At 40.9% G+C, this 23,940-nt stretch overlaps 1 protein-coding gene across 2 annotated transcripts in view; it reads left to right on the forward strand.

Moving 5' to 3' along the window:
- The window catches only part of PPARG (peroxisome proliferator activated receptor gamma), a 52,893-nt gene that overhangs the window by 23,382 nt on the left and 5,571 nt on the right, over positions 1–23,940 (forward strand). For both annotated transcript variants that reach the window (XM_014869773.2, XM_088171695.1), the window contains exons 2-6: positions 8,361–8,588; positions 10,217–10,386; positions 12,203–12,341; positions 17,237–17,436; positions 21,213–21,663. In XM_014869773.2, the coding sequence (XP_014725259.1) occupies positions 8,369–8,588; positions 10,217–10,386; positions 12,203–12,341; positions 17,237–17,436; positions 21,213–21,663 (1,180 nt within the window). In that variant the 5' untranslated portion in view covers positions 8,361–8,368. The remainder of the gene's footprint in view (positions 1–8,360; positions 8,589–10,216; positions 10,387–12,202; positions 12,342–17,236; positions 17,437–21,212; positions 21,664–23,940) is intronic.

Raw genomic sequence — 23,940 nt, forward strand, 5'->3', positions numbered from 1 at the left:
CCAGATACTTTATTTTCCAGATTTTTGTGCATCTGGAGTTGTTTTTGTGTTGTTGGTTTTGGATTTTTTTGGGGGGCTTTTTTGGTTTTGGGGTGGATTTTTTTTTTCGTTTTTTGTTTTTGGGTTTTTTCGGGTTTTTTGTGGTTTTTTTTTTTGTTGTTGTTCAAAGAAACAAATAACAATCATTTCTATTTTGAAAAATAGGAGAGATTTTTAAAGGCATTTTCAAACAAAAGGCATTGGAAGAGAAGCCTCTCATCAGGATTACTTTTCGTTTCAGCCCGTGGTGCCTCACAAAGCATGACTGGAACTAGGAAATTGCAGTTTCCCTGCTCAGGGATTTCTAAGAACTCTTTGAGGATCTTTTCCCACAAACTTTGAATCTGATTTAACAGAAATTATCTCCTCATCTCACTGTTCTGCCAGTGCTGGGACTGCAGTAGAGCACTTTTATTTCTCTTGTAGTCACATTTTAACACCAGGAGCCCAACTCTGTCACTTCCAGAAATTTGTAGTCAAGTTCTCCATGATTTTGAAGTGCTGTTCCTTTTAAATCTGACCTACCTGCCCACGAGTTTTTCAGATGTATAAATCAGTATTTCTTACACAGAAATTCCTGTGGTCCAATATTCTCAATTTCTATTTAAGCTACTGAGCACAGCCTTTCTTTCATACCCTGGAATAACCTGAAGTTTCATGGATGACTATCCAGCGTCAGAATGTAACAAACTCTACATTAACAAATTAAAATAGGATGAGAGAATTTGGGAGATATCTGAGTAGCCTGTGGCATTTTTTAACTTGTTTCTCATTTGCAATTATATTTGCAAGGGTTTATGTTGCTGCAAGGGTATAAAATGTTGCTATTCCAAGGAACCCAGGCCATTCTGTGTGAATTCCATGGAATAGAAAATATATTTAACACTAAGTAGCTCTATTATTCCCTGAATGGGCTTTTCTTCCTTGTTTCTATTAACAACTGCCTCTTAAACATTGTGGTAAATTTTATGGACTGTGCTTTTAGTGAGCACAGCTTGTAGTTATAATTCAGCTATAGGAATAAAATACATTTCCTACTGATTTACGAGTTGCTTTCTTTTGGCTTTTCCAAGTGTTTGGATTTATCCAATTTCTCCTGGTGTTTTACCGTGCAGCCTTGCTGGGAGGATGAATGGGCTGCCTCCCCCTTCTGCTTTTATTTGTTTTTTTGGAGGATGTGGCTGTCACTGGACTCTGCAGCCCTTGCATCTCTGGCATTTCTCATCCCAGTGCTGGTTAGACTGGGAGATGGGGCAGGAATGAGCATCCCCCAGCAGAGTTTGAAGGTGCTCAGGGTGTGAAGGTGTTCAGGGTGTGAAGGTGTTCAGGTTTGAAGGTGTTCAGGGTGTGAAGGTGTTCAGGTGTGAAGGTGTTCAGGTGTGAAGGTGTTCAGGGTTTGAAGGTGTTCAGGTGTGAAGGTGTTCAGGTGTGAAGGTGTTCAGGTTTGAAGGTGTTCAGGTTTGAAGGTGTTCAGAGTTTGAAGGTGCTCAGGGTGTGAAGGTGCTCAGGGTGTGAAGGTGTCTTGGTTTTGAAGGTGTTCAGGGTGTGAAGGTGTTCCAGTCTGAAGGTGTTCAGGGTGTGAAGGTGTTCAGGGTGTGAAGGTGTTCAGGTTTGAAGGTGTTCAGGGTGTGAAGGTGTTCAGGGTGTGAAGGTGTTCCAGTCTGAAGATGTTCAGGTGTGAAGATGTTCAGGTGTGAAGGTGTTCAGGTGTGAAGGTGTTCAGGTTTGAAGGTGTTCAGGGTTTGAAGGTGTTCAGGGTGTGAAGGTGTTCAGGTGTGAAGGTGTTCAGGGTGTGAAGGTGCTCAGGGTGTGAAGGTGTTCAGGGTTTCCTGGCACACCTCTGACATTCCACTCAGCTTTTGCTCCTGCTCTCAGAATTTGGGCCCTGTGCTGGTTCTGCAGGTTGGGACAGTGGGTGGGAGAGGATCCTTTCCTCAGCTCCTGCCCCTCCTACTCCGTGATTAACCCTTGAGGTGTGGTCCAGAACCTTCCACTTGTTTTATTTATTATAAACACAGAGTGTTTATTCCAAAATAATTCCAAAATAATGTTCTCTCCAAAGGCTGTTCTCTTTGTGGTGTCTTTCTGGGAATTTCAGGTGGATGTGTTAATTTTTGGGGCGATTTTTAGAGGCTTCAGAGCTGGACCTGGGGACAGAAGAGAAAAAGTCATCTCTTGTCTTGTGCTTGAGTCTGCAGTGCTTTTAAAGTCATCCATGTTAAAAATTGCCCTTGTCAGTCATTTCTGAACTCATTTTTTCCCTAAGTTACTTTTTATTATGGAACTATTTTGACACTCAACTTTTGCTGGAGACACTGGGTATTTTCTTTGTTTTCACAGCTAAATTAAGGCATGGGGAGCTTTGGTTTATAGCTCTTTAATTGAATGAAACCTATAAAAATTTCCTTCTTCTGTCCTGTAGTGAGGTCACTTTTCATTCCTGTAAGTGTTTTTGATAAATTCTTGCTTGAAAAGGAAATTCCCGGGTCTGGTGAGGCTGTGGTGCCCCCAGGAGTGTGCCTGGCTCTGGGCTGGGTGCTGTGGGCAGCACTGTGGCTTCAAAAACCTTTTGAATTTTCAATCAAAAATCTAATATTTGTTCTCTCAGTAGCCTGAACCCTTTTCCCACATCCATAGTAGTTCCTAATGTGTAATTTGTTTGAGAAATTATTGCTTTGGATAACTATTTTAATCCTACCAATATTGCTGTTCAGTGTTTTGGTTCATCATCATATCATTGGAACATTTTCTGCCCTGAATTCTAAAAATATTTTGAGTGTGTACATGGATCAAAAGAAAAAAAAGAAAACAAAACCACCTTTATATCTCTCCTTTTAAAAAATAAAAATTCTGTAATTGATTTTTTTTAAGCAAGGCTGTATAGGTTTTATTTTTGCCATGACTTTGTTTTTCCTGCTGCAGTTGGCAGAGCACTGATTTTGTCAAACACAGAATTGGGGGCATCAGCCACCGAGGCTCTTTTTCCGTCCTTTTTTTTTTTTTTTTTTTTTTGCTTGTTTATTTGTTTAGGAGCATCACTGGCTGTGCCAGCAGAGTTCTTGGAAAGAGTTTTTTTTTTTTTTTTTTTTTAGTTACGTTGTGCTCCCTCTGCTGACTCTGCAGCAACAGGACACAGAGAGATTCGGGTCCTGTGCCAGGAAACGGGGGAAAATCGGGAATCTGCGGGCCAGGAATGTGTGAAACAACAATGGGCAGCAGCTTCGAGTCATTGTTTGAGACACAAACAGATTCACAGAGTTTGGTTAATCCAAAACAGAATTATCTCTGTTTGATACAACGAATGTTGTCTATTGGATAAAGTCCATTATAGTGGCAGTTTCTATTAGTGAAAAATATATAATTTTCATTATTGAGGAAGGTGTCTCCTAAAGATTTAAAGCTTAGAGCTCTGCTGTACTCTGGCATAACCAGGAATATTAAAAATCTGTGGAGTAATCCACACCTGCTGGAGAGGAATGATGTTTTATGGATAGTACAGTCGGGAGGGAAGGTAATGTTCCTTCATTGGAAAAACAGAGTACTGAGACTGAAGTCTGAGGGGTTTTTTTTGCCAGGAAAAAGCAAATGCAGTAAAATGTGATTTTCTCTCAATAACCTGAAGTTCAATAATCCCTCACATGTGGGACCTGGGAGCAGCACTGATAAAATGTTGCCTTGAGCTGCTCGAGCATTGCCACACAGAATTTCTGTGTCAGAGGCAATGGGAGAGCCGAGTTATTGGGAGGGGACTGCAAGGGGGTAGCAGGGGACTGTCTGCTCCTTGTCATGGCCCTGCTGCAGCCCTCTGCTCAAAAAACCATCAGTGCAGGTCTGGAGCCCAGCGGCCGTGCTGCCATCGCTGAGGAGAGACGTGGTTTTGCAAGGCACACACAAAAGATGTTGTTGTTCTTCCAAACAGATAAATAAATCGAATCTATGGGGTATCAAGCTCCTTCACCATCTCTAAGTTTATCCTAAAAGCTGAGAATGATTGTGTGACCCTAACCAACTTATGTGGGGCATTATTTCACAGAGGGTCTGAGCTGCCTTAATTAAATTAATTGGCAAAAGTCCCATTAAGTTCTTCAGGACTTGCATAGGAGTTTACTTGACAAACTCTGACACATTCGTACCTGAGAGGAAAGAAAAACCCACAGCATTATTTAGTTCACGTATCAATTTGTCCATATTTATACCTGCCCGTGCCATGTTATTACACCTTCCTTGATTTTAATAATGTTTCAGAGCTGAGAGGCTTTGCCTATTTATTTTTGTCTTCTTATTTTCTGTAACCCCTGTCAGTTGGGATGTCCTGGTTGCTTCATGAAATACCTGTAGGGTCATATTTTGGTAGTTTTGTCTGGAAAGAGCGTGTCTAGAATGCAGCACAACAGGCCCTTCAGGTTACCTGAGCACAGGTAGTGTTTATGGTAAAGAGCAACTCGTGATCCAGGATGTTTTTCATGCCATGGCAATCTCCTCTGTTAGATTTGATGTTTTCCTGGTAGGAGAAATGCAGGGAGTAACTGTCTGAGGAATTGGAGAGAGCCCAATTGGGGGATGAGGTGATTGATGAGGTGAGATCTCTGCCTATCAGCAGCAGAATAAGCAAGGCTGCCTGTGCCAGGTGAGTTCAGTGCCTTTGCTTTCTTGCACATAACCTTGAGCAGTTCCACAGGAGATTAAACACAGCGAAGGCACTTGGAAAGCTCCATATCAGAACTAAATATTATCTCAGCACCATTATCTCTTTCACTCCTGCTCTTTTGGAGGATTAAATGTCCAAGCTCCTCCATCTGACTTCCTGAATAACATCTCTGCTGCTGTTCTGCACAGCCTCTTGCTGGCTGAGAAGGATTTTTGCAATGAAAGTTTTCTAAATCAGATAAATACTTACAGATCTATTACCTGGATGTCACACAAGCAGCTGGGGGTTATAAAAAGCATCCTCTAGTCTGCTCATTGGACTTGTCCATTGGATTTTTTAAATCTTGGCTGTTGTTTTTTGGTTCTTTTAAAGAAGACTACAATTAGTTGATTTTTTTTTCCCCAGAGGGAAGTGTCATTCCCCTTTCCTGGGGAGGGAAAAAGACAAAGTACAGGGCAAAAATCAAGTAAATCTACATGCAAAATAGAAGTATTTGTGAAATCACCATTAAAGATAGGAACAGTCTTCACATTTTGGTTTTCAAGTTGCAAGAATAAAAATAGCATGGAAAATGTTTCCTTCATTTTAGTATCTCTAATATAAATTCATCTGAAAATTGAAATTCGCTGTTTCTATTGTAACAGAAAATTTTGTTAAATTGAACAAGATACCCTTAATTTGCTTAAATCATATGTGAAGATTGGAACTTTAAAACTGTAGCAAGATTCTTTGTGTTTTATACCCAAAACGTGAGCAAACCTGGGAATTCTCACCATTCAGAAGTGCTTATCAACAATATTACTCTGGGATTTTGAGAGTCATGGGATGTTAACCTCTGGAAGGGGTGGAGTTTATAGGCTTTCCACTAAAGATTTGTAAATGGCTGCTGGCTCCAGATTTTATTACCTTACAGCAGAAATAGAAGTGGGATAGAGCAGAATTACTCAGTAGCTGATGGGTGCAGCCACAATTCCCTGGTTTTCTCTTCAGGGTGATCTTGGCATTTGTATTTCCTCTGTTCTCAGCATACAGAGCATGTGTGTGATTTGGACAGACATAGAGAAAAGAACAATCAGTTGGGAAAAAACAGCATGCATGAAACCAAACTCCTTATATTCAGTGATGCTTAAAACAAGAAGTTACTCGTTAATGATTTTAGTTTTTTTCTTCTAAAATATAATAACAATCTAAACCATCACGGTTCTAGGTTAGAAATGCTTTTACCACGAAACCACTCTGGCATTTTTTGGTAGACTTTGCTGAAAAGATTTGGCTGTGCTGACTGGGAGACGAGATTTCTGATAAGGAATTACTACAAGCTCTTAGGTTTTGGAGCTTGTGCTTGCCAAGCCAGACCTCTGGACTCACCTGCTTATCTGAGTTTTTCTAAGCTGTGAGATATCTGTGCACGGGGCAGCTCATGCACACTGGCTTGCCATGGTGCAGGAGTTTCACAGAATTACTCATGTCATACATCATCGACTTCTGCACAACATCTCAGCCAGGGACTGAGTGGAGGGAAATCCAGCTCAGCTCCAACTCACTGTTCAGCTCACAGGGCTTTGCAAAGTGCAGCTTTTTCACTTGAAAAGACAAAGTGGTGAGGTCCTGAGATTGTGAGAATATTTTTCAGAGTTTGATGGGGAGTGCAGGAATATTTTCAGTGATAATAACATGATAATGTTCAGTGATAATATTTTCAGTGAGATCAGTGATGGAGTTCGTGTCTCCTCAGTGTCCCCAGCTCGTCCTGACCTTTCAGCAGGTGCTGAACCTCCCCAGGTGCTGCCTCAGAGCAGGGAGGGGTCTGCAAGGGCAGCTCTGGGGGTGAGACCTCCTGCCTTTTGATTTCCTGCAGTTATTCCTTATCCACACAGCAACCTGGGGATCCCTGGGAATCCTGGGCTCTAACTGGGAACGTCCCTGGAGCCATCCTTCACCCTTGAGGCAGAGCTCCAGCAGGAAGCAATAACCCTTGATGTCACTTGCTTAGAGGAAAGTAAACCAATTTAAAATGTCTCTTGAGTTCTGTATTTTTTTAAAGATGTGTCTGATCATTACAAGAGGTGGGCTCTTAAGGAATCTGCTCTGGTTTATTGTTTCCTTGGGAAATCTGTTTTGGGAAGACATTTCCCAGCGTTGATGGCCAGGGATTTGCACTTTGTGATCAGAGGAAATGTCACAGAATCTGAGAATCTCCTCAGTTGGAAGGGACCCCCAAGGATCATGCAGTCCAGCCTCTGGTTGGACTTGCCCAGCCATCCCAAAATCCCACCCTGGGCACCCCTGGCAGTGGTGTCCAAACGCTCCTGGAGCTCAGGAATGTCACCATTCCCTGGGGAGTCCGGGCAGAGCTCATGATTTGAGCCCTGGACTTGAGACTTGATCACTGGGGAGAGGACAACAACACCGAGGTTCTCTAACAAGCTCTCATGTATTTTCCCCAGGGATTTGCCATTTGTGGCAATTAGGAATCCTGTTGTTTCCTGATTTCCATTAAGGATAACATCCTTAGTATCCCATCCAGCGGGATCCAGCAGCACCTCTTTGTTCCCACTGCAGTGAGAATCTCTCCTCTCAAATTTAAGAATTAAAAAGATTCCTTGCAGCCTTTGATGTCAATGTCAAGGCAGAAGAACTGAAGGGTTGTCCTGGGAGTCCTACAAGTGGGAAGAATGCTGGTGACATTCCTGAGGGAAGGCAAAGAGAAGTGCAGCCATTTCCAGGCACTGGCATTTCAGCAGAGCTGATGGGGAGGGCAGTCCCAGCTTCACTTACCTGCCAAAAACAGACTGAGCTCCAAATTCTCTGTTCCAACATCTCCATTTTGCAACAGCCCTTTTGGCTGTGTGACAGAGTAGCTCTGATTCTAAGCAGATCAAATCAAAGTTTCTGCTATCTAGAGGTTAAAGGCCACTCACTTGATTGGGTCTAAAGTCCAAATTAAACAGCCAAAGTGACCAAGCTATTTTAGTTCTGAAACATCTCTTCTATTTTTAGAGTAGAATGTTCTTTTTATAAATTGTGGAAAATTAAACACAGACACTGGTTATAAAATAACCTTTGCACTTGCTGTAACTCACAAACCTTTTCATAGTTGAAATCTGTCTAAACCAAGGGTTTTGGTTCAGCTATCTGTCAGAAGAGGACTTGGAAAAACATATCTCAATCTAAATTCACTCAATTTGCAGAAGTTTCTTACTGGTTTACTGCTTTCAAAGTTTGCATAAATATATCTGGAATTTGAAAAGTCGTAACTTACATTTCCTTGATCCTTGGGTTCAAGACTGGGATTAAACTTTTGGCAAACTCAAATGAGCACAGTTTTCAAATATTTCTGGTTATTTGGAGGAAAACCACCACTGTTTAATACCAGCTACTTTGGATTTTTTTCTTAATATAAAAATCCTTGAGATTTTCCAGCACTTGGGAAGAGTCATGCTTAGAATTTGGAAGAATGATGCTTAGAATTTGCAAAAATGAGAATCATTTGTGGAAGACTTCTAATTTTATTGCTATGCATTCTATGGAGAGATGCAGTTAGAGTTTTCATCTCAAGCCCCTAAGGACACTTGGACCTCAGCTCGGGGCTGAATGTATTGGAGATCAATAAAATGTCTTTTAAAATGTTCTTCTGAAATGTCAAATGTAATTTTCATGTTGGTGTTTGCAGGGATTACAATGGTTGACACAGAAATGCCGTTCTGGCCCATGAATTTTGGAATCAGCCCCGTGGACCTGTCAGCCATGGATGATCACACACATTCCTTTGACATCAAGCCCTTCACCACCGTTGACTTCTCGAGCATTTCCTCCCCACACTATGAAGATCTTCCTCTAGCCAGAGCTGACCAGTCAGGCCTGGATTATAAATATGATATCAAGCTCCAGGATTGCCAAAGTAAGCTTTGCCTTTTTTGAAGTGTTTCCTTCATGCCCATGTTTCCTTCATTCCCTGGAACGTGTGCTGGATTTAGGATTCAGATCTCCTGTGTCAGCAGAGATGCTCTTGCAGGGCACATAGAAAAGAGAGAATATCCATTGCAGACCTTCACCCTGCCAGAGCAGGATAACTGGAATTTAGGAAATATATCATAAGTAACCAAAATTCCATGTTATTACCTCTGTTGTCTCCTATTCCTGCTCGTTGTGTGCAGCTTTTCCTTCGAAGCTCAGTGCACACAATGCAGAATAAACACCCTGAGTGTTGTAGAATGCCCAGCATACAGAATTATGTGAATGTGAATTATTAATATGTGCAGCTTTTAAATTCCAAACAGCCTCAGAAATGGATGGAGTAGAAATATTGGCTACAGCTGAGCCACAGCATTGTTACAACTCTATCCCAGCTCCTGGGTTATTTACTTGCTGTGAAACGTGCTGCTCTTGCACAATTTACACTGACAAAAAACCACTAAATCCTCCTTTCAAGAAAGGAAGTGACCTATTCCTAAATAAATTGTTACTGCATTCCTGCTCAGAGTAGGAATGTGAGGTTGCTGTGCCTGGAACTCTTTTGAGGATCCACTTTTGCTCACATCTGACCTCACTTTTATTTGTAGTGATCTGTACACGAACTCTTTCAAGGAATTCTTGCTGGGGAAATGGTGATATTTAATTTTGGTGATACAGTGAAGCAGGTGCTGTGTATCTCTGCACTACTACTGTAATAAATGAATGGACATTTTTCCAGCTAGTCATTTATTTTTCTTTTGTTTAATCAGAAATATTCATAACATTTAATGCCAACTAGTTTTAAGGAGTGCAGCAGAGTTCAGATGTTATAAATCCTCCTTATCTTTACTTAGATAATTTCTTCCCAGTTTATATAGGAATAAATCTTTCTAGTTTGTTTAGTATAGCCCATCTGGAAAAATAAAAATATTCACCTTCTTTAATATTCTGTTACATCACTCCTGATGTCATGTAACTTTCAAATGTCTTCTATGACCAGTGGTGATTGATTTAAAGACATCATATTTACTTGTTTGAGATCATTCAATATTAGAAATTACTCTCTTAATTAGAAACTTTCAGAAAAGCAAATTTATCTCTAAGTTCAACAGTTCTCCCCTGGAGAGAGCTAAATTTCTTGAAACATTGATATTATTTTATCCTATATATATATATATGATTGAGTAATATATTATTCAATATATAGCTCTATTAGACACTTAATGTTTTTTAAAGTAGATTAGACACTCCTGCCCATCTCCCTGTAGGAGTTCTCAACACCTTACAGTAGTAAACCAGATGGAGACTGAGTAGAGCCTGAGTTCTCCATGCAATAACTTTTAATATCCATCTTTAAACCATCCTGAAAGCTGGATCTGTAATAAAAAAATCTGTAATTTCTCCATCAGAGTCTGCCCCTTCCAGCTTTTCCAGCCCTAAATGCAGCTCTGGCTCCTTCTGCATCCTTTGCCTTGGCTGTGGGGCATCGCAGCATCCCTGCGATGCTGTGCTTGTTCCCCCCGCTCCCGCCACGAGTTCAGCAGGATTTGTCACCTCGCTCCTCTCTGTGCCCAGGTGCCATCAAGATGGAGCCTCCCTCCCCGCCCTATTTCTCGGAGAAAGTGCAGCTGTACAGCAAAGCTCCCGAGGAGGCGTCCAGCTCGCTGATGGCCATCGAGTGCCGCGTGTGCGGGGACAAAGCCTCGGGCTTCCACTACGGCGTGCACGCCTGCGAGGGCTGCAAGGTGAGCGGCGGGGAAGGCTGGCTGAGGGACACCTCATCCATACGAGTGCCTAGCAAAAGACTTTGAGAATATGGAAAATGTAACCGAAATAGAAATGAGAGCAATTCTCGACTGTGAAAGCAACTGAATGCCTGGAGGCGCCTTGGTTTAGATAATGGTAGATGCTGCCAATACCAAGAAGCAAACAGACATCCTCCCTAGGCATGGCAGGAAGGTCCCAGATAAAATTTAGAGACGAGAAAAGCAGTAAACCATGGTAATATGGTGATTCCTATAGGTTGCATGTAAATGTTAGAGAATTTGTATCTTGTATTAGATTGGCTAGTGGAAATTAGAATATTCAACATAGAAGAAGATTTAATGTATTGTAAAGGGGAAAATCTCTTTCTTATGTTCTTACTTTTTTCGTTCTTACTTTCTTACACTCTTTCCTCTTACTTTCACTCTATCTCTCTTTTTCCATCGTGCTCTGAGCTGTGGCTGCAGTTCCCAGCAGTGTAGTCCCACGCCCTATGAAATAAACTGCAAACTTCAACACCAGAATACAGAGAGCGCCTGAGTTTGTCCCGACCATCCCAAGGCAGAGATTCCTACAGTGAGCCACCAACCTCACCTCCTCTGCACCTAAATCATCACCTGGGAAAATCACACCTTGCTGCTTTAAAAAAAAATAAATAATGCGGTTTTAGGTGTTTACGTCAATTTTCCCGTGTGTAATTTATGGCTTACTAAGCAGGAGTTATAAAAAAATATATTTTTTCTTTTAAAAACCTAGCTTCCTTTTTTCTTATTGATGGTATTGATCTATTCAATTTTTGTGCTTTTTTTCCCATCTTTCAATCGTGCAAGCATATTTCATTCCTCCTGTCTCAGATGTCATGTGCCAAAAATCTGAATTCCTAGAACGCAGGAAGGGCAAACTCGTGCCCCACTCCAAAACTTTGAGCAATTAAAATTCAGGCTCTGTTATTCTGATTAATTCGAGTTTCTTTACCCATTTTATGCATTTTAGGTGGCTACAGAGAAGTCTGATGGTCTCGAGGTGCTTTCTGCTTTAAAACCCCACTGATTTTTTTTATATCAGTGATATTTAGTGTTTATAACCTGTAAAGGACAAATGAATGGTGTAAAAACCTCAGTCCTCAAGAATGAGAGAAGAAATGTCAGAGAATTAAATTATTAATGATTCTTTGAGTTCAAAGAGAAACATTAGAGTTTAATGTGAAATCCCCATCTTCTCCATTTTCAGTATCTTGAGGAAATAAATAAAAGGAAAGAACCAATCCAGAGCTTAAATAAAATTCTTAGCCGTGAATTAGGAACACATAAAGCAATAAGTACAAAGTACATTACTTAAATTACAGTTGATTATATAAATAAAAGTTGGCATTGTGCTTTTAGTATTATTCCCCATAAGGAAAAAATAATTTTACAAGGAAGAAAGGGTGATAACTCTGGATAAACTTTATTTATCAATTATGACTGATCCATAAAAGCATCTTTAAACTGTAGAAAGAGAAATAACCCAGAACCATTTTCATTTACTAGAAACTGAACTGCTGTTGGCAGAATTTTTGGTTTGTTGTAGTTTACAACAAATTTTCTACATTGGGAGTGAACTTTAAATTTTGAAAATGTCGTATTAGGTTCCTAACAATTGTCCCATGAGCAGTGGGACAAACGGGGCTTTGCTTCCTTTGGAGTTGTGCTCTTAGATTGGGCTGGCAGGAGCTCAGGGTGGCTGGGGAAGGGCCACGATGGCACTGGCAGTTTCCTGCATCCTTTCCCATGTTTTTTTTTTCTCTGTTTTCTGCAGGGTTTTTTTCGAAGAACAATCAGGTTAAAGCTGATTTACGACAGGTGTGATCTGAACTGCCGGATCCATAAGAAAAGCAGGAATAAATGTCAGTACTGCAGGTTTCAGAAATGCCTGGCTGTTGGAATGTCACACAATGGTGAGTGCCCCTGGAGCTTCCACCAGCAGTGGCTCATGTGAAAAATAGCATGGACCATCAGCACAGCTGCTGGATGTGCTGCTGGAATATCCACATCCTCAGTTTAGAAATACATGTCAGAGAAATTCCCTGAGTTTAGGAACCTCTCTGTGATCTGAGATTGCTTTAACATCACAATCAGATAGGTGGAGGTTTGCTTTTCTTGCTTTAATACATAATGGAACATGAGTTGGTTTTACTCTCCATCATTGCTGCTCATTGGTAGCTCCTCCTGAATTTATTCCTTGTGTAATTGCTATTTCTTCCTGAATATATTCCTTGTGAAATGGCTGTTTTTCACTTCACTGTCTTATTTTCTAACTGGACCCTTTTGCCTGCTGGAGCTCAAGATGCCTTTCCTGGGAGCCAAAATTCTTAATTATGAAAGCTGGGTGAGAGGATCTGAGGCTTTGTGAATAACAGCAACTTGAATTTAAGGTCACTCACCACGGCCTGTTGGCATCACTGAGTTAGCACTTCTCATACTGAAACACAACATATTTGAAATGAAAATATTCATTTTCATGACTTGTACAGTTTGAATTGCACAGTTTTAAAAATCCCTGTCCTCCTTCCTAGGACACCCACATCTGACTTCTTTACCATGAGTAATGGCATGAAGAATATCACAATACTGCTCTAGAAGAAAATCTCTCTTAAATTTAAAATTAACAGAGCAATTCATGTGGAAATACTTATGAATATTTGGGCAGAAGGACATAATGAAGATTCTTTGTTGCCTTGCCTTGGCAAAGCTGAGTAAAAACAGGAATTAAATGTCATAACATAGAGACTTATGTAATTCTAAGGGTAAAGAATTGCAAACATGACTGGGAAAATAATTTCTCTGTGGTTTTTTTAGAACTTTCATTATTTTCAATATAAAAAATGAGTGTGCTGTCCCCAAGAGGAAAGCTGGGCTGTGGTTTGCAAAGTTTTAATACATGCACTGAATGTAAATTGGTCTGGGAAATGTTTTGCTAATAGAAAATACGGTTTTCAAATTCCTGGGATGCAACAGTAACATTTAAAAATAATCTAATTTTGAAATGCTACTGTGGGTATTTTTATAGTAATTCAGGAGGGGTTTTTATTCTTATTTTCAAGGTGCATGCCAAATTCTGCCCTGGCCTGGCAGCACAGCTCCCAGTTGTGTCCATGGGATCCATGGGCAGTTCCATCAGGAAGGGATGGCCCAGACCATTCTCTCTGGCTCACAGCATCTAGAACAGCTTTAAAATTCACATTTCACCTGCGTTTTTCCCTCTTCAGCCACTGCCCAGGCAGAAGCTTTGGCACCAATGAGGTTCTAGGAGTTGGGAGAGGCAGGAAAAGGGCCAAGCCATTTGCCCCAGGGCTCCAAGGAACATTTTCCTCTGCTCCAACCAGGAGTTCTCCCAACAAAGACTCTGAGTTTCTATTCAAACTTTGCCTTCTACACTTGCCTTTTTTATTTTGCCCGCTCTGGTTACATTGCCTTGCACAAAACACCCTCATTCCTTCATAGTTTATAAACAGATTTTTTTAAAAGAGCTGAATTTCACCTCTGAGGACCCAGAAGCATAAAGAAATACAACACTGGAGGTGTTCCTACCCAGGTTCCTACCCTTGGAATTAAAGTCCCAACAGAACTTTAATATCTTAAAATTTTTTTGCATTTTAAGTGGATTGGAGGTGGAGCCAGGGGGTTTCACCAATGACCCTGGGACAGATTTTGATGTTACATCTCCAGATTACACTTCAGCCACTCAGGGAGGGAAATTATGAGGATTTGAAAAGCTTTGAAGCAGAATGTGGGTTATTTGTGCCTGAGGGGTCCAGTCTGTGCCTGTCCTTGTGTGGATGCATTATTGCAAAATGATCAGGACAAAATGGGGGCTGCAAGGAGACACTCAGCAGCTACAGCCACATTTTTTCACGTAGAAATGCTCCATACCACTTGGCTAAAGGTTAAAGAAGACAGTGGTGTTCTCATGCTTGGAATATTGTTTTCCTTTCCTTCTCTAGCCACAGTGCTGCTCTGGGCTTAACCCTGAGTTGTGCTGATTGTGTTCTGAAGTGCCACTGAGCAGACGTTTTAGTTTTAAAATGTCATTTATTTTGTTCTCTTCTGCTGAAAGTACTGCTGGTATTAATGCAGCTACTGCAAAGGGAATGAAAGAACACATAGCAGTGTGTTCATCATCACTTCTGGGAGCAGGGGATTGCTCAATCTGGGCACATCTCCACCAAAACCAGACAGGTATCCAGCCTGGCTTTACCGTGGTTTCTAATGTAACAAACTGTATTGATGGGCTATTGGGGGTCTCCTTTATGGCCAGAAATAACCCAGACAATAGAGGAGCAGTGCCCACAGAACAGTCTATCAGCTATCATCTTTGTCACATTTACCTTCTCCAAGCAGTGAAAGCTGAGCTGGGTGTCAATGTTGCAGTTCTTGCACAGAAAGCCAAAGGATGGAGTGCAGCCCGGGGGGCTGGCTGTGCTCACCCCTGGCCCTCTGCTCCTGACATTTGCAGAATCCTGTCAGTGCAGGGGCAAGGAGGAAGCAGAGAGAGCCCCAGGTTGCAGCTCCTGCCCAGCCCAGCAGAGCCTGGCATTTCTGGGACAGCAGCTGCCACTGAGCCCTCTCAGCTCTGCAGGGCTCTCCCAGGCTTCTCCCTGCCCTTCCCAGCCCTCCTGATCCCTCTCCAGGCTCTCCTTTTCCCAGCCTAACCTTTGGAAGTGGCATCACCATCAGCCCCTCCTCCTCCTCCTCTCATCCAAAATTCCCCCTTTCCCAATTCCTCCCATAAACCTCTCACTGCCTGACTTCTCTCTGATTTTTGTCTCAGCCCCCTGAAAATGACAGTGACAAGGATTTTTACAAAAGGAGACTCAGGCTAGTCCCACGAAATTGATTTTGCCCCAAATTTTGCCTGCAATGCTAATAAACATTGAACAGAATCTGCTGCATCTGATACCTCATCAGTAAAATATATTCGAAATATATTCAAAATAATTTATTCTATGAAAAAATAAATCCTGTGTCTCTGAAATTGTAAGGTAGGAATGCTTCATCCACAGCCCTCCTTGTAGTTAATGAATTGTTATCTTTAAAATATACTTTATAATGAAATGTTATATTTAAAGTACATTTGAGTCCTGATCACCTTTTCTTTTGATGGAATGGAGTCTTCTGCCAGTGGGTTCCAGATTATGAACCTGCTTTTGCAAACCTCAGCTCCCAGGATCAGGCCCACAACAGAATCATTTCCTGCTGGTGTTCAGGATAATTTGATATAAAGGACACACAAATAATTCAGAATTATCCAGCACGTGTCATTCACAGCCTGAGGTTGCTGAAAGAGGAGTTGAGTCATAAAAATAAACAACTTTGTTTCTACAGCCATGAAATAAGGCAACTGATCAATAAATATAATACAGGAAAAATGGAGAGGGGGAATGTGTTCTGACATAATTATTTATTCTTGGGAAAAAATGTCCTGTTTGCCTATCAACACATTGCAGCAAACTCATAGAAAAGTGGCTGCTTGTTTCCAAAATAAACATCCCCAGTAAAATCATCTCTATATGATCTTAGCAGCACTTTTCCTTTATCCAAGAAACACACTAATCACTGAAAAAATATTCATAATATTTCTATTTCCCCCTAGGGCCAAAATGCAAAAACCTTGATTTCTTCCTTCCGTTTTTTTGTTTGGATGCTCTTTTGTTCTGTTTTGTTTTCATAAAACAAAATAAATTCTGTTTACTGAAATATCATGTGATAAATCAGTCTTGATTTTGATGGCTCATTGGAAACATTCTCCAGTCAGTCCCCATATGAATAAATAGTCTTGGATAAGAAGTAAGTAGGAGGTGCAGAGGAGATTTGAGCAATTTGGAGCTCCTATGATGAGGTAGAACCATTTCCTGGTTTTTCAATAATGCACATACATAGAGGTACCACAAACAACTCAGCATTTTCCAGCTTTTTATTCCCTGTATGACCTTCCCCAATTCCTTAATTCTCATGTTAACACTTTCTAGCTGAAATTCTGCTGAGCTATTTAGGAATTTGTTCCTGCAAGTCATGGGAGGGTTTTGTTTCTAAACAAATGAAGAATCTCAGGTCTTTGTGGTGATTTGTTCAAAACAATACAAGGCTCAGTGGTGGTTCCTACCCTGGGCCAACAGAACTTGAATATCTGAAATATTCTTTGCATTTGATGTAGGTTGGATGTAGAACCAGGGGGTTTCACCAGCAGGTTTGCCTTTCTAAGCAGGTGTTATAATGGCTCAGAGGTGGTTTTCTCTGTTTCCATTTCTTTAGATCCCTGCAGCAGATTTGCCCCAATGTCTGTACAAACCCTCTTTCCCTGTCAGATTTGCCCCAATGTCTGTACAAACCCTCTTTCCCTGTCAGATTTGCCCCAGTGTCTGTACAAACCCTCTTTCCCTGGCAGATTTGCCCCAGTGTCTGTACAAACCCTCTTTCCCTGGCAGATTTGCCCCAGTGTCTGTACAAACCCTCTTTCCCTGGCAGATTTGCCCCAGTGTCTGTACAAACCCTCTTTCCCTGGCAGATTTGCCCCAGTGTCTGTACAAACCCTCTTTCCCTGGCAGATTTGCCCCAGTGTCTGTACAAACCCTCTTTCCCTGGCAGATTTGCCCCAGTGTCTGTACAAACCCTCTTTCCCTGGCAGATTTGCCCCAGTGTCTGTACAAACCCTCTTTCCTTGCCTGCCTGACCCTTTACCAGGAGCTTCAGGCAGCGAGCGGTGACCCGAATTCAGACGTGCTCTTTGGGGGGCAGAAGGGTGGCAGGACAGCCACTGAAATGTGCATTTTGTAACTGCTGTGATGTCCCTCAGCCATCAGGTTCGGGAGGATGCCCCAGGCGGAGAAGGAGAAGCTGCTGGCAGAGATCTCCAGCGACATCGAGCAGCTGAACCCCGAGTCCGCCGACCTGCGGGCGCTGGCCAAGCACCTGTACGACTCCTACATCAAATCCTTCCCTCTGACCAAGGCCAAGGCCAGGGCCATCCTGACAGGAAAGACCACAGACAAATCAGTCAGTTCCCTCTTCTTTTTGCTTCTTCCTCCCCCCCCCCCCGTAAATGATTTGCCAAGTTGACGACGCAGCTCTTAAAAAAAAATTAAAAAAACAAAATACAGAACACCCAGCCTAAAAAGAAAAAAACCTCACTTTGCTGTTGGCAGTTACACGTTTCAAGCTGTGTCTGAAACACAGGAAATGTTTTTAGATAGAATAAGTAAACATTATTTGAAAAAACTCCAAGTTCACCTAATAAAATACTTGAAACCGGGACAAGAATTTGAAGGTCACCTTAACCTTTGTGTATTCCCTGCTCGTCTCTTCCCGTTTTCCTTCTCCTTGCCCAGAGGTTATCTCCCACACTATCTGTTTAACGTGCCTCTCGAGCTGTCAGGAATCGCTGCTCCCTGAGGAATATTCCTTTTCCTAAGTGGCGAATGACTCCAGGCACAGGCTGGCCTGGGGTGCTGCTCGTTGTGACGATGCTCTGATGAATTCCTGCTTTTCTCTGGGTTAGCTCAGGTCACATCGCTGCCCTGTGCTGGTGCAGTGGGAATGTGAGGAGAATGGACAGGAAAACCTTAGAAAAGTAAGGAGCTTTTAAGTGGGTTTGTGGGTTGCCTTGCAAACTTCATTTGCAATGCATAAAAAACTTCTGTATCAGTGAGAGGAGGAGAAATAATATCTGACCATTTTGGTAACCGTATTTTAATACCTAAAGAACAATATAGCTTTCCAAAACTTATTCTTAGCTTGATGTATTTTCTAGAATCATTGGCAGAAATTTTATTGTCAGGATTACAACAGAGACTATATATTATTTTCCTTTATAATTTCAAAGACAGCAAAGAACACAGAGGTATTTCAGGCTCCATAAAAAGGTATTTCTTCCTTTCCTTAAAGGCAATTAAAATAAGAATTTTAATGTTGTCCAGAAACTGGGTGTACCCCTCACATAAAAGCTTTAGATGTGGTGGGCACTTACAATGTGAGTAACTTTTCAGCATGAAATACATAAAGTTTGAATTAGCTAAGTTTATTTGTTCTGCAGAAACTGATGTGCAACCTGCTCATGTCTGGAAGTTCCACCACTATAATTCTCACCCAGTAAATGTATAATTACATCAATTAATTCTCCTTTTTTCTTGGAAGTTTTAAAATTTTGGCACATGAGAAACAGCAATAAACCAGTAGACAGCATCCAGCTTTTCACTGCTGCCAATTTTCAAGCCTTTTTTGAAAATACCACTGCAAAAGTGACACTCAGTATTTGCTGGTTACAATTTTGATCTTTTTATCAATGGATTTGGTGCTCTGGAGCATCAATGTTTACTATGTTACGTGTTTACTACAGGCATAGTTTAAATTCATGTTATTTTTTAGTTGCTGTATAATCTGAATTAATTTAAAACATTTGGATACACAAGTGAGTGCATCAAAACTAGAATGAGTTATTCATCATCTCCTGGGATATACAGAGCTCATTTGACAGAAGATTCTGCTTTCAGGTTCATCTGAATCTTTATATTTTAAAAATATTTGGTTATTTTGAACTCTTTCTTGATTTTCATCTATCATGAATAGGCCATGGTGTAATACAGGCTTTCTAAAGTGTGTGGACATGGACTAAAAATGAATTTTTTTTGTACTTGGTGCTCCCACTAGAAAGAACAGAAAGAAATTTCCTCCTAGAACCAAAATACGCATTTTAAAAGCATCTTCTGCAGTCTTGTTACTCCACTATTCCACATGTGTGCATATCCATATGTGCAGATGCATATTTAATGGTTTTGCTGCTGCCAAAAATGTCATTACCTGAAAAATTCCTTCTCCTCCTGGCTTTTCTCAGTGCCGTGTGTTTGTTGTTTCAGTTTCACACTGAAATCCTCAGTGCAAGTGGGAAAATAATTTAATCCCTCACACTGTCCCTCCTGGAATGTCATGGTCTGGAGCTGTAAATATAAAACCATGAGAAGGAGCATTCCTATGAGGCATTAGAATCTGCAGTCATTAATGACCTTCAATTTTAAAAAGTATTTCTTTAGTCCAATTATTGGATTATAATCCCTTGTATTTTAATTAATTAATCAAGTATGTTAACAAACATATTCACATCAGTGGGATTTGTTCAGTGCAACAATGAAATATTCATTCATTAATCCTCTGAGGGAAAGATTCTTCAAATGAATTTGAGAAATCCTCACATAACCACTTCTTTAAACCCAGGAGCTTCTTTTGCATATTCTGGAACAGATTGTTTCCAGATCCTAAAGCAAGTATTCTGGCACTACTTTTTCTAAGCTGCTTTCAAAATTGATTTGTTCCAGTTGAGTTTATTTCATTCTTGTGTTCTGAATCGTGGTTTGTTGCATGGTATTTGTTTTTTCTTTCCCAAAGACAAGTTGAGTGGGTTTAAATACGTCCTAACATTGTTATTTTTAAAGGAGTTAACAGCAAAAGGTTCCATTTATCAGATAATCAGTACCATAAAGTTGATATTACTTGCAGTCTTTCCTAGGATAGAACATGAAAGGAGCATGAAAGTAAATAAAGGAAGCAAAATGGGAATATTCTCTTTCTACCTAAAAAAAGAAAAAAAAAAAAGAAAAAGAAAATAGAAGGTTCCTTTACACTCATTAGATTATCTTTTATAGAAGTTGTTATAATTCAGGAAAAAGTAATATCATTTTAACCTTTTGGTAAACATTCCAAGCTCTGAATTCTGGAATTGCAGAACATTTTATAAAACAAAAAGCAAACAAACAGAGGAAAAGGCAAAACTCCTGCATACTTTAAAAGTGTTCCTTCCCTCACTTTACTTGGCCTTTCTGTAAATCACTTTAACATTGTGAGGACATTTGTTTTTATAGGTTTAGGACAATTTAACTATTTGGGGAACCCTTGATAGGTTTGGGACAATTTAAGTATTTGGGGAAACCTTGATAGGTTTAGGACAATTTATTTGGGAACCCTTGATAGATTTCTCAGGACAATTGAACTATTTGAGGAACCCTTGATAGATTCAGGACAATTTTTGGGGGAATCCTTGTAAGGTTCTTCAAGACAATGTAACTATTTGGGGAACCCTTGATAGGTTTAGGACAATTTATTTGGGAACCCTTGATAGGTTTAGGACAATTTAAGTATTTGGGGAACCCTTGATAGATTCAGGACAATTTTTTGGGGGAATCCTTGTAAGGTTCCTCAGGACAATTTAACTCTTTGGGGAACCCTTGATAGGTTCCTCAGGACAATTTAACTATTTGGGACCCCTTGATAGGTTTGGGACAATTTATTTGGGAACCCTTGATACATTTCTCAGGACAATGTGACTATTTGGGGAACCCTTGATACGTTTATGACAATTTAAGTATTTGGGGAACCCTTGATAGATTCAGGACAATTTATTTGAGAATCCTTGTAAGGTTCCTCAAGACAATTTAACTCTTTGGGGAACCCTTGATAGGTTTGGGACGATTTATTTGGGAACCCTTGATAGGTTCCTCAGGACAATTTATTTGGGAATCCTTGTAAGGTTCTTCAAGACAATTTAATTCTTTGGGGAACCCTTGATAGGTTCCTCAGGACAATTTAACTATTTGTGAACCCTTATTAGGTTTAGGACAATTTATTTGGGAACCCTGGATAGATTTCTCAGGACAATTCAAGTATTTGGGAACCCTTGATAGGTTCCTCAGAGATGTGTGAGGGGTTGCTCCTGAGCTCTCTTTGGGCTCCTCAGCTCCTGGCAAGGCCATTTGGCAGTAAATGGAATTTCCTTCTGTTTGCAGCCCTTCGTTATTTATGACATGAACTCTTTAATGATGGGGGAGGACCAGATCAAGTGCAAGCACGTGTCCCCCCTGCAGGAGGAGAACAAGGAGGTGGCCATCCGCATCTTCCAGCGCTGCCAGTTCCGCTCCGTGGAGGCCGTGCAGGAGATCACCGAGTTCGCCAAGAACATCCCGGGATTCGTCAGCCTCGACCTCAACGACCAAGTGACTCTGCTCAAGTACGGGGTCCACGAGATCATCTACACCCTGCTGGCCTCGCTGATGAACAAGGACGGGGTTCTTATATCCGATGGACAGGGGTTCATGACACGGGAGTTCCTGAAGAGCCTGAGGAAACCTTTTTGTGACTTTATGGAGCCCAAGTTTGAGTTTGCTGTGAAGTTCAATGCACTGGAATTAGATGACAGTGACCTGGCAATATTTATAGCTGTCATTATCCTAAGTGGAGGTAAGTGCTCTCTTATTTATGTGGGATTTTAGAGGATAGAATTGATGCTCTTAACTCCTACCTTCAGCAAAGTGCTCAGCACTGCAGGCTGGGAGTGAGTGCATTCACACAGAGCTTTTTCAGTCGCTTCCAAATTTCTTGTTGTTGTTTGCCCTTTGTTCGGTTTGAGACAGAAACTGAAAATGGAAATGCCCCGATATTAGTGATGGAGCTGGAAATGGCTGCTGAGTCATCAGTTCATTTAGGCAGAAAACCAAATCAGGGCTATCTTTTGGAAAACAGGAAGGGTGGAATTTCACCAGCAGGAGCTACAATTCTGCATGAGATGTTTTTTTTTTTAAACCTGCAATTAGATTGTGTGGTTTGCTAATTGACCACAAATAGTTTTGACTCCAGAACAATTCCAAAGGATAGGTGATATTGGGCTTACAGGGTTCTGGTGCTTTTCATTGCTCTTCCATTTGTGCAAGGTTTTCTTTGCCTTTAAAAGGAAGAGGAAATGCATTTCTCAGGAGAATTATGGTCTCCTCAAAAAAAAACCCCCAGACATTGTGTGTTTCTTCAGCTTTCCTCAGCTGCTCTGCTTTATCTTCATACATCACACTTTGAGCAAAGCATGAACCTGAAATCCCGGGTATCAGACTGCCCACATCCAACACTTCACTGAAAAACCACTGACTTTCAGCTTTTCTGCAGCCAGACATGTGTTCTCTGCTCCTGAGGTGATGTCACAGCTCTGCTTTGTGAATTCCTGATGCCTACCAGGATTTATTTCACTCAGAGCCTTCAGAGATATCCCAGGCACATCCAGCTCTGTTACTTCGGCCAGCACTCCCAAGGCAGTGATGTTGCACAAATAAAATCTTGCCCTACTGATGTGTGTGTATTTTGGCCCAAATGGAGCTGCACATATCCATGGCAGGAATGTGCTGAGTGCTCTGGATTCGGCTCCTCTGCAGAGCAACAGTGAGGATTTTGTTATTAAATTACATTGCAGCAATCAAACACAACCTCGTGCTATTGTCCTAAAAGCAGCCCTGCTGCTGGGAGGGCACTCTTAGATATAACTGCATTTAAAATCACCTCCAGTTCCTCCTGGCTCCGTGTTTCATTCAGGAAAAATAAGGGGTCACAATACAATTTATCCAGTTAATTCTACTTCCAACAAGAATTCCTCCCCGAAATTTCCTTGTGCAAACCTCAGGCACCATGATCCCTGAGGTTTCTGCATTCATTCAGGAAGGAAAACACCTTGCTGGTGTATTTTTGGTTGGTTTTGATGGGAGAGGAGAAATGGTACAAGTCTATCAGGGCACTACTCAAAACATGCCAATATTTTGTGGGGTTTAGTATAATGAAATGTGACAGATGAGAAAAAGGCCTCTGAAAATTCACTCCTAGCTGCAAAAAGGGAGCTTGTATTCTGCAAAGCCCTGTCCTCAGCAGTGTTTGGTTTCCACCATAGGAAATAGGAATGATGTAACCAATCTCACATTTTAGATTGCAGGACAATTATTCACATACAATAATAAACTTGAACCAGATTTCTCAGCATGTCTCTTTTTTTTCCAGAATAATTTTTAAACAGAGACCTGTAAAGAACTAATGAACGTGAATCAAGTAACTGTAGCAAAACTCTGAAACAAATCTCTAGAGACATATAAATCCATAAAAATCCATATAAATCCATATAAATCCAAATCATTTCTAGGAAGATCCTTTAATTTCTTGATAACAAAGACCTCCCTATCTTTTTTCAGATCTACTTTCTTTTTCCAAAAGGAGTGATAGCTGCTGGGAAAAAAAGAGTTTATGTTTTGAAACAATTAAGCTTTGTTGCCAATTAAAGAAAGCTTTTAGAAAGCTTTTATCATGGAATTTACAGGCAGATATGATATTTATTAAACTGGATGTATTCTGTGGGACTAAAATACCTTGTGTGATATAAAACTGAATCTATTTCTCATCTGTCTCAGATGTTTCTCTAAGAGATACACCCTTGCAAAACTGCATTTCTGTAAGAACTATTTGAATATAGCAGGATGATTTCACTGAGAACAGGATTTCAAAACCACAGCACCTCGAGGACTTGCCTTGCTGCAGGAATCCTGCAACGCTTAAATCCCTTCACAGAATTCTGTGTACAAACATCTCTAACAGAAAACCATTGGTGAAACCCAAAAGGATCCCAGCCAGGGGCCCTAAATGCCAGTGAATCTGCTATTACCCAGTGAAATTATGCTAATTCTGCTGGCTCTTGTGCAGCTCTAACAGAAG

The sequence above is a fragment of the Sturnus vulgaris genome, chromosome 11 (assembly GCF_052056855.1).
Source record: "Sturnus vulgaris isolate bStuVul1 chromosome 11, bStuVul1.hap1, whole genome shotgun sequence".
Classification (NCBI taxonomy): domain Eukaryota; kingdom Metazoa; phylum Chordata; class Aves; order Passeriformes; family Sturnidae; genus Sturnus; species Sturnus vulgaris.